General features: G+C 42.5%; 2 protein-coding genes across 2 annotated transcripts; both read right to left on the bottom strand.

Moving 5' to 3' along the window:
- Window positions 1-541: 541 nt before the first annotated feature.
- Window positions 542-1,321, bottom strand: LOC109784295 (defensin-like protein CAL1). The gene is made up of 2 exons (XM_020342893.4): window positions 1,088-1,321; window positions 542-983 (listed from the first exon to the last, which is right to left on the bottom strand). The coding sequence occupies exons 1-2, from the start codon at window positions 1,149-1,151 to the stop codon at window positions 799-801; spliced, it is 249 nt and encodes an 82-aa protein (XP_020198482.1). The 5' UTR covers window positions 1,152-1,321; the 3' UTR covers window positions 542-798.
- A 5,699-nt stretch (window positions 1,322-7,020) lies between these two features.
- Window positions 7,021-7,899, bottom strand: LOC109784294 (defensin-like protein CAL1). Its single transcript, XM_020342892.4, has 2 exons — window positions 7,731-7,899; window positions 7,021-7,631 (listed from the first exon to the last, which is right to left on the bottom strand). Exons 1-2 carry the CDS (start codon window positions 7,789-7,791, stop codon window positions 7,447-7,449), a joined length of 246 nt encoding a protein of 81 aa, XP_020198481.1. The 5' UTR covers window positions 7,792-7,899; the 3' UTR covers window positions 7,021-7,446.
- Window positions 7,900-11,093: the final 3,194 nt, after the last annotated feature.

Below are 11,093 nucleotides of genomic sequence, written 5' to 3'. Positions count from 1 at the left end.
TATGCCATAAAAAAAGCACCGATTCGTAAGAAAAGGCGGTTTATGTTTTACAAGTACCTGTGTAAACATCTTGCATTGCACACGGTCTTAGTGTGCGATTGGATGGACGTGTGTTCATCCTCTGTTGCCCTCTGAGACCCCACGATGAGTCACCGATGCATCCTTATCACTTGGAGGAGCATCGAGGGCGCTTTACCCAAATGTTTCCATGCGGTTGAACTCTGGAGGCATGTGCTGTCCAGATTGTCCTTCCAAGGAAATGTTTGTCTACACATGTGTTCTTTTTTAGTGTCCAAACTTTATATATTATTCTAAAGTAGAAAATACGATTTGTAGAGTAGGTTTAATAAAATCTGAATACACATAAGATATTCTTTCGTAGTTCATGTGCACAAAATGAAATGTTCACGCAGCTTCGAAAACGTCGGGTCACATCAAAATGTACCCCCTCCGTCTTATAATATAAGTCATAAGAGCGTTTTTGACACCGATCACACCAACAGAGACAGACAGAGGGGGATGCAGTGCACACGTACGTCCATGCTGAAACAACGACCTTATTACTACATCACAAGTTCACCACACAAAGCAGCAACAAACACGACCTACTAGCAGACGGCGAACAAAACTACCAAGAGCCCGGTTGATTTCCTACTTTATTACGGGACACAGTCGTCACACGAACAGCTACTGCCGACGAACGCGAACGCACTGAAGAACAGATCTAGCAGACAGCACTGACGAACAGATCGGACGTCTCGGCGCTGGCCGGCAGGGCGGCCGGGGCGAGCAGGCCGGCTAGCAGGCCCTCTTGCAGAAGCACTTGCGGGCGAAGTTGTGCGTGTGGCACTCGCCGTCGGGGAAGTTCTCGGTGCGGCAGACGCCGGCGCAGTTGCTGCTGCTGAGGCAGGCGCCCTTGAACTTGTGGCTCTGCGACAGGCAGTCCCGCGCCTCCGCCGTCTTGGTCCTCGTCGTCCCCATCTCTGCATGCACGTCAACGGAACCACGGTAAGCAACTTAAGCATCGTCCATGGAGCAGACCAGAGCTGGCTCGCTGGGAAGAGTGAAGCTGTGCGGGGGAACGTACCTGTGGCGACGAGGAGGAGCAGCAGCAGGAGGGCGGATGCGGCCATGCGACGAGTGGGCGCCATCGATCTGCTCAGCTGGTTCACCCGAGACGTACTGGATCGATCTGCTCTGCTGCTGCAACGGGGGCCTGTGTTAGGTTAGATAGGAAAGCGAGTGGAGGAGAATGAACACCGGTGAGTGAGAAGCGAAGAGCGGGCTGGGCTGGTGGTATATAGCCAGACGGCAGATTACTATGGGTGTTTAAGCCGTTGGCTTAACACAAACGTAGTGTTCTTTTGGATTTAATTGCTGCTAACCTAGACAGTACTGCCCACATGAGCAGAGCATGCAATTGCTGCTCACCTATACTGCACATGCACAGGAGCAGGAGCAGGGCAGGGCGGGGCCAATCCACGTTGCCACCCCCAGGTCCAATAACTTCATCGATTCCGAAAGTAGCGGAGTAGGACTGAGGGAGTGGTCATTTCACGGGCCAGATTTCCTTTTACCGATGAATGGCCCGTCGTTGGACTCTAGCGAGCCGGGGATCATCGAGGTCACATGCTGCTCGTCAGGCAAGCCGACGGCCTACAGCTTAGAGAGCTGGATACCATCCAAGCTGGTGGGTGGCTGTGGAAAGGCCATCAAGGCTGTACGCCTAGTCACTCCTTGCGATGAGAAGCAGATTCATACGTACGTACACAGCACAGGTCAGAGGCAGATACATGGGGCGCGTGAATCCGCGTATGGTATGATTGAGTCCGTCAGCAACGGTTATCATAAGTAACCAAATGATCTTGGACTTAGCTACAAATCCGACCTAGGATTTTTAGTACATGATGATTTTTTTTAAATAATACGCTGAACTCTTTTAAAATATACGTTGATGTTTTTTTTTAAAATATGAGCATTTATTTTGAAGCAAGATGAGCTACACGATGAACATATTTTAATATACTGGAACATTTTTAAAGTATGCTCTATACATTTTAATACAAATACATGGTTAACATTTTTAATACACATTGGAATTGTTTTAAACACACTAGTGGGTGGAGATTTCAACCTTATCAGAGAGGCTAGTGAGAAAAACACTGGTGCTATTAATCAGCACTGGGCTGATCTCTTTAATGATTGGATTAACAAATTTGGTTTGATTGAGCTCAAAATTAGTGGGAGGAAGTTCACTTGGGGCAACAATCAGGACAATCTAGTGATGACTACTATAGACAGAGTTTTCATGTCCACTGATTGGGCCTCTGAATTCCCTGGGTACATCTCAAAGCCCTTCCTAGATTGGGGAGCGATCACACCCCTCTGGTTATTAACACTTGTGCCTTCCCCATTCCCAAAAGTAAGCATTTTAGATTTGAAAAATGGTGTCTGGAGGTTGAGGGCTTTAGAGAGGTAGTTACTAAAGCCTGGACTGCCAACTGCCCCTTTACTAAGGCTATAGATATTTGGCAGTTCAAAATTAGGAATTCCAGAAAAGCCATTAAAGGATGGATGGCCAATTATGAGGCTGAACAAAACAGACAGAAACAAGCCCTAGTGGCTGAATATAATTGTTTGGATATTATCTCTGAATCTAACCCCCTTCCCCTAACACTAACAGCAGAATTAAAAAAATTGCAGGTGACTTAGAGGAAATATGGAGGAAGGAGGAAATCAAGGCCAGGCAGAGATCCAGAGAGAGAGATATACTTGAAGGAGACCTGAATGCTGGATATTTTAAAGCTATAGCAAATCAAAAGAGGAGAAGAAAACAGATTATGGTGCTGGAAGGAGATGCAGGTAATGTGACTGATCATAATGATATTATGAAAGTTGCTGTTGATTACTACAAAAAACTATTTGGTTTCCAAGATAAAATTAACATCAACCGAAGAGATGACTTTTGGGAAGATGGAGAGAAAGTTACTGATGCTCATAACAACATCCTGGATGCCCCCTTCTCTGAAAAAGAGATTAAAGAGGTTGTCTTCGGCTCTTATGCAGAAGGAGCCCCTGGGCCTGATGGGTTTCCCTTTTTATTTTATCAACAATTCTGGGACCTTATTAAAGGTGACTTGTTTGCTTTATTTCGTGATTGGGAGAAAGATGAGCTAGATCTATAAAGACTCAACTTCTCTCTGTTGACTCTAGTTCCTAAAGAGGCTGATGCTAGCAAGATAGAAAAATTTAGACCCCTTGCTATGATTAATTGCAGCTTCAAAATCTTTGCCAAATGTGCCACTAATAAGTTTGGCCCCATTTACAAAGAGTTAATTTCCTTGAACCAGACAGCCTTCATAAAAGGCAGATATATTGCTGAGAGTATCATCACAGCTCATGAAATTATTCATTCTGTGTACTCCAGTAAGCAATCTGGTTTTGTATTTAAACTAGACTATGAGAAAGCATATGACATGATCAACAGAGATTTCCTGCTCGATATGATGCACATGAGAGGTTTTAGCTCTAGGTGGATGAAGAAAGTTGCTTCTTTATTACATCAAGGATCTGTTGGAGTTAATATTAATAATGCCAACAGTGATTTTTTTATTGCTGGGAAAGGAGTCAGACAGGGTGACCCCTACTCCCCTTTACTATTTAATTTAGTAGCTGATGTTTTTACTAAAATTCTTATTAAAGCATCTAGAAATAACATCCTGGAAGGTCTCTTCCCTAGTTCCAACCCAGCTGGCATTATTAGCATGCAATATGCTGATGAGACCTTATTATTTTTGAGTAACAACCCTGCTCATGCCAGGAACCTTAAATGGCTATTATCCTGTTTTGAGCAAATTTCTGGGATGAGGATTAACTTTCATGAATGTGATCTGGTCCCTATTAATGTGAACGGGGAAGAAGCAAACATATTTGCTCAAATCCTTGGTTGTAAACTAAGTGATTTCCCCATTAAATATTTAGGAGCCCCTCTCCACCACAGAAAGCTGAAAAAATGTGAGTTACAGCCTACTGTCGATAAGATCATTAAAAAAGGGGCTGGGTGGATAGGCAGATTACTGTCTTCTGGCAAGAGGCTCACATTAGTGAAAACCTGCTTGGCCTCTATACGTAGTTACCTTATGGGTATTTTTAAATTTCCTAAATGGGCCATTAAGTTGATTAATTCTCATCTGGCTCACTGCTTTTGGGATGATTATGAGGTCCACCACAAATATCACCTTGCTGCCTGGGGATGTGTGACCCTGCAAAAGCAACATGGGGGGCTTGGCATCCCTAACATTGCAGATATGAACCTTTGCTTATTAGCTTCCTGGATTAAGAGATACTTTTTAGATGAGGGCAAGATTTGGAAACAAGTCATTGATGCCAAAATACAACACACATAGTCTTAATATTTTTGCTTGTTCTAACAATGGTGCTTCCCCCTTCTAGAAAGGGATTCTGTGGGCTGCTAAAGCTGCAAACATAGGATATTCCTGGATTATTGGGAATGGTAAGAGCATCAGGTTTTGGGAAGACCAGTGGATTGGTCATACCACCCTGGCTACTAAGTATTGGAGTCTGTATAGTATTGCTAATGAACAGAATATCACTGTGAGTGATGTATGGGACGACATTAATCTAAAAATCTCTTTTAGGAGATGTTTTACTCATGATATGTCAGCTGAATGGAATGATCTATTCATCTGCATAAAAAATACAGTGCTGATAGACAAGGATGACACCGTTTGTTGGAATTATGATACAAAGGGTATTTACACTGTTAAATCCTTCTACAATATTATTAGTTTTAGAGGGATACACCCTGGGGATCTTCTGTCCATCTGGAATATCAAAGTCCCCCTGCGCATTCACATATTTCTTTGGCTCATGTCTAAAAATAAACTTTTGACTAGGGATAATCTTCACAAAAGGAAAACAGTAGAAGATGCTACCTGTTTTTTCTATAGTGATCCTGAAACTATTGAGCATCTGTTTTTTGGATGTGTTGTTTCGATAGAACTATGGAGAGTGATTGGGGACATTTCTAACAACCATTCTGGGATGTCTGTGACGGACATACTCGAATGGTGGTCCTTTAACAAGAATCACCCCGCAGATTGTTTACTGCATTCTGCTGCCCTTTGGGCTCTATGGAAGTATCGTAACGACATGTGCTTCAATCATATCCCCTGGATTGGGATGCAGGTGTTGTGGAGGAAGATTGCTACTACTTTGGACAGCTGGGCGGTCCGTTGCTCAGGCCCTGTCAAGGAAAAATTGCTACACTTGGTGCGGAAGCTGGAGCAGGTAGCAAGATCCCCACCCCTCCTACTCTGGCCGGATCCTGGCTAGGCCTGCAGAAGTGCTCGGAGGTGCTGCGAGATTGCGTTTTCAATTGATTTCCTTGCCGTTTGGCTGTAGCTCCCTCCGTAAACTGTTTTTATTTTCCCCTTGAGTTAGTGACTGTTGCCCTGTGGGCACGATCTGCTCTTTTTGCTGGGGCAGTGCGTGTGCTGTTTATCTCCCCACGTACTTGTAACGGAATTTGGATCTCGTGTGGTTTCATTTGGTAATGCAAAATGGAGCCGGGGCTTTGAGCCCTTTTCCTCTAAAAATACACGAGAGCATGTTCAGATATGCATTTTTTTCTTAAATAGATGATGTACTTGTTTTTAATAGATGACAGCCACAAAATTAGAACCAGGAATAAAGAGAAAAAAGGAACAAAAATTAAGTAACAAATAAACATGAGAAGTTCTAAAAAGGAGAAAAAAGGCAAGACCTGAAGAAAAACACTAAAATGGACGACAAGCCGATTCCCAGATAAAACCACATGAATGGAACCCGTGCGAGAAGGATTTAAGCAAATACCGTCCCCTCCCTCGGTTCCTGGGCTGACCCACATCAAGAGCTCTCTGAGAGAGCACTTGCAGTAACTCACCGTAAGTGAGATATAGCTTTTGTGATATTCTCTCGAGTGACGAAGGTACATGATTTATTGGGACGGCCAATACTGTGTTATAGGCTCTATTTGTAGCACAAGGCACAAAAATAGGAGGATCTTCCTGTCATTCTAAAATGAGCGCTGAATAAACATTGTGGGTCACACGACTATGGTAACTTAAAAGAATATACAATTTTGTCTAGAAAAAAGAAAATGCAAAAGTATATATACCACTGAAAAAAAGCAGAACACAAAGGTACGTAGATTCGGCATATGGGACACATGTAACTCATGAGGGCCCATAAGGTTTGTCCCAGTTATGAGCAGATCATGATGCCTGCCTTGTGGTGTGCGCTAGCCCATGTGCAACACAAAGTGTTTGTATTAGGTAGGTGCTTGTAAAACACTCAAAAAAAAGATAGGTTCTTGTAAAAATGAACATGTTTTTTATGAAGAACCAGTATCTATTTGTGCTTACTTAGTCACCTAAAAAAGTATCGGTGTTTAAGAAAAAAAATGTTTTTTTCAAGCAACTCTTGAAACATTTTGCATTGTCTCTGCTTATAGTGTGTGATTGGATGGATTTATATCCATCCTCCTAGCCCATGCCAAGTCAACGACACATCCTTATTCCTAGGTGGAGTATCCGGAGCGCTTTACCAAAATATCTCTGCACGGTTAGACTCTGGCGGCTTGTGCGGAATTGTTCTTCCAAGGAAATGGTGGTCTATGCATCTTTTTTTTTCGATGTTCATGTTTAATATTTTTTATTAAAGGTAGAAATATATGATTTGTAGACCAGCTGGTTTAATGAAATCCCAGTGCACATAAAAATTTCACATAAAGCTGTTTTTTGAGTAAAAGAAAAGTTATACTCATGTTAATGCTCTACCATGTTATTTTCTTTCTCAAAAGGAAACTTGGTTTCTTTTGACAAGGTTTTTTTAATAGAGAAAAGTCCTACAACCCGGCGTTAAATTCTTGACAAGGTTACATTCAACTTATAGTTGTTCATGTATACAAATGAAATCTTTATGCAGCTTCCAAAAACGTCTCGTCACATGAAAATGTAGTAGTCACAAGCAATAATACTAGCATTTCTCTTTGAACACGATCACACACTTACACAGAGACAGGGGGAAAGGGGGATGCATTGCACAACAGCACAAGTCCATCCATGCTGAAACAACGAACATATTTATTACATCACCACACACAAATCAGGCACAAACATGACGTACAGCGAAGTAAACTACCGAGACCCCGATTGATTTTCTACTTTATTGGTTCTACTACTAATATAAGAGGGACACACCGACGAACAGAACAGAACTAGTTACGGCACGGATGATCTAGTTAAGAACTAGTACGACTGACTGACGAACCTGGACGCACCGACCAACAGAACAGATATAAGCTCATTAGCTAACGGCACGGATGATCTAGCTATCATGGGACGTGTCTCGTCGCTGGCCAGCAGGGCGGGACGAGCGAGCGGCCTAGCAGGGCCTCTTGCAGAAGCACTTGCGCTCGTAGTGCGGCGCGTGGCACTCGCCGTCGGGGAAGTTCTCCGTGCGGCAGACGGCGGCGCAGTTGCTGCTACTGAGGCACGCGCCCTTGAAGTTGTGGCTCTGCGACAGGCAGTTCCGCGCCTCCGCCACCTTGACCGTCGTCGTCCCCATCTCTGCATGCACGTCAACCAAACCACGGTAAGCAACTAAGCATCGTCGTGGGAATGAACCAGAGGAAGCTGGGAAGAGTGAGTCTGGGCGGCGGGACGTACCTGTGGCGACGAGGAGGAAGAGCAGGAGGGCGGACGCGGTCATGCGACGAGAGAGCGCCATCGACCTGCTGATCTTGTTCACCCGAGACGTACTGGACTGAGGAGCTACCCTGCTGCTGCTGCTGCTGTTAGCTAGTAGCAAAGCGAATGGAGTGGAGAGAGTGGACACGAGTGAGAAGCAAAGAGTGGGGTTTATATAGGCAGACGGCAGATTAGTGTGGGTGTTACACGTTGCCACCTAGGTCCATTATTTCATGCCATTTCCATGTCGAAACTGGTGGATGGGGACTCGGCCATTTCACGGGCTGGATTTCCTTACCGATGAATAGTCATCAAGGTCACATGCTGCTCATCAGGCAGGCCGAACAGATTATAGCTGGAGTCCATCAAAACTGGTGGGTGGCCATGGAGAGCGTCCATCAAGGTCGGAGGCAACACTCACGGGCTGCTGTATGCAATGAATATAGTGCTGGGTCCTAAAAAGGAAAAAAGAGCCTGATGTATGCTACCTGCTGAAATGAATGGTTGCCAACATTTTCCCTGCCTGACTAGTCACTCCTTGTGATGAAGGGTATCGTTGGCCAGCTGCTCAACACAATATAACTCCGCTTAGTCAAAAATCGTAGGACCAATGCACTTAATACTACTAGTACTTTAACCATGGACCTGCCATCCTCAACCTCACACGCATCCATCCCAAGCAGATAATGGAGTTTGAAAAGGGCCAAAATGGATTCGTGTTGACAGTAGGAGGGTGTGGAAGACGGGAGTTGTAGATAATAATTTACGAATCACCAATTTTTCATGTTACAGGATCTCAAGTTCTCAACAACCATGAGCTTCAAGTTGTGAAGCCAACCTGCTCCGGCAAGGCAATGAAGTGTGTTCTTCAATGCTAGCTTGGAAGCCCTAGGATCGAGACGGAGAGAAAGAAAATGAAGAGAGATGTAGAGAAGAGGGAGCACACTGCAATACTACAAGAACTAGTGGCGGAGTTACACTAGTAGAAAACGGGCCTTTAGTCCCGGTTTCATAGGGCTTCTAGTCCCGGTTCTGGAACCGGGACTAAAGGGTCGGGACTAAAGCCCCCCCCCCCCCCCCCCCCCCCCCCAGTCCCGGTTGTGTTACGCACCGGGACTAAAGGCCCTCCACGTGGCCGCTATCTGGAGCTCGACGTTTAGTCCCGGTTGGTAACACCAACCGGGACTAAAGGAACTCTTTTGGAAAGAAAAAAATTCAATTTTTTTCTTGATTTTTAAATTTCTGAATTATTTGTATTTAATCTCTAATCACCCCTCATCACTGCTCAATTTAATCTCTAATCTCTAATCACCCCTCTTCATTCCAAATCGTCTAACTTCCCGGTCGGTCACCCATCCTCTCACTACTCCAGCCTGAGCATGCTTAACTTTCGAGATCTATTCCCCCCTTATTTCCAAGTCTGCACTTGTTGTTTTCCTGAGAATAGTAAGCTGTCAATCATATTAACCCTTAGGAGTTGAAGTTGAGCATGAAGTCACACGTTACACCGTTTGAGTTTGAAACTATTATTCTTAAAACCAATAATTATTTAATAACACTAATATTTCTTGAATAAGTAGTTTGACCATAATTTGACTAGATTTGACCAAAATTCAAAAAATTGAAATAATTATTTAGTAACACTAATATTCTTGAATAATTATTTAGTAACACTAATATTTCTTGAATAAGTAGTTTGACCAGATTTAACCAAAATTCAAAAAAACTGAAATTTGAGCATAACTTTTTTCCTTTTAGAATTTGAGGATTCTAAAAATTTGCAAAATGGCCTACGGCCGTCAAAATCGGATGCGGATTTTCGTGCTGAACATTTTGATATATTATACTTTTTTTTGACATCGTATGCAAAAGATATAGTCGTTTTACTTTTTCATCACGCTTTTTTGCAAAACATGTCCAAATTTATGTTTTTTAATTTTCCTAACTAGTAGATGTAGTAACATAACTACATCTCGAAGGATTTTAACTTTTGAAGTTTTTATCATTTTCTTTTTTTTTTCAAAACTGAAATGGTGATACATGGGGGGGGGGGGGGGTAGAGTTTGAACCCCTTTAGTCCGGGATGGTGTCCATCCAATCCTACCGTCGACTACATCTGCTAGCACCGTCCCAACAAGAGGCACAACTAAGGTTAACCAAGCCAGAGTCACGTTCTATTAAAGTGGCAAAAATAATTACTTTTTAATATAGCAAAACTAATTCTATCAACTATTATTATAGGCTAAACAACTATTAATAAAAACAGTAGCAAAATTAATATCAATTAATTATAAAAATTTATCTACTGTTGTCTAACAAAAGCCTACTGCAACATGTTAAAATCTATAGAAAGAACTAACTAAAAATAATTGAAAACAACTATATAAGCAAAGCAGTACTGTTTTAATTAAAATCTTACTATGACAACCAAATAAATTTTACTGTGACAACAATCTGACATGTGACTAGGAGAAAAAGAATTAAATTCAAAACTATTTTTAAACTCAAATTATTCACAATCTAGTGTTTGAAACATATTTGGACAAATTAATTTTTAAATCATTCAAATTTGAAAACTAATGGCACAAACAGAAACTAGACAAAATTTTGAATCTAATGCAAAAAGAATCACTCAAAAACATCAAATATCCTAAAAGATGTAAGCAATTTGAAACAGAAACTAAAAACTAAAAACAAATAGAAAAACAAAAAACAAATTTCAGAACCCCTTTAGTCCCGGTTTGAAACACGAACAGGGACTAAAGGGCATCACACCCTTTAGTCCCGGTTCGTGTCTCAAACCGGGACTAAATGTCCCATTTGAACCGGGACTAATGCCTTCCCGACGCCCTAGCCGCTCGAACCGGGACTAATGCTTACATTAGTCCCGGTTCGTAATGCAACCGAGACTATTGCTCCGATCCGGCTGTGACGAAAGCCCTGTTTTCTACTAGTGTTAGTATGGGTGGGGACGTGAGATGGAGATGGATTTGCGAGAAACTGCACACCGGTGGTGTAGGTTACCCTGAGGCATCTGTTCCAAATAAATTAGAGATTAAATTCTATCGCCAAGCTGGTGGGCCATGGTCACTAATTAGAAATGCGAATACAACTTGTCTATATAGGAATACTTCATCCTTAGACATGCATATACGCAACGAGTAGTATGAATATGACATGAATCACATTGCAATGGATGGTGAAGATATAGCGGGCTTTTCTTTTCGTTTATCACATAAGTAATTGTCATGGTGCTCGAAGCCTCAAGCTTAAGAGAGAAAAGTAAAAGTCCCGTTGTAAGATCAAAATGAAAAAACAATTTGTGTTCATAATCTCGCAACA

Source organism: Aegilops tauschii, chromosome 1, assembly GCF_002575655.3.
Source record: "Aegilops tauschii subsp. strangulata cultivar AL8/78 chromosome 1, Aet v6.0, whole genome shotgun sequence".
Lineage (NCBI taxonomy): Eukaryota > Viridiplantae > Streptophyta > Magnoliopsida > Poales > Poaceae > Aegilops > Aegilops tauschii.
Note: the sequence above shows the minus strand (reverse complement) of the source record. Positions and strands in the feature narration are given on the sequence as shown.

What these genes read in the sequence shown, in the direction of transcription:
- LOC109784295 (XM_020342893.4), bottom strand. Translation starts at nt 1,151, where the DNA reads ATGGCGCCCACTCGTCGCATGGCCGCATCCGCCCTCCTGCTGCTGCTC. An exon ending in GCTCCTCCTCGTCGCCACAG is followed by an intron (nt 984 to 1,087) that starts GTACGTTCCCCC and finishes ACGTGCATGCAG; the next exon opens with AGATGGGGACGACGAGGACC.
- LOC109784294 (XM_020342892.4), bottom strand. Translation starts at nt 7,791, where the DNA reads ATGGCGCTCTCTCGTCGCATGACCGCGTCCGCCCTCCTGCTCTTCCTC. An exon ending in CTTCCTCCTCGTCGCCACAG is followed by an intron (nt 7,632 to 7,730) that starts GTACGTCCCGCC and finishes ACGTGCATGCAG; the next exon opens with AGATGGGGACGACGACGGTC.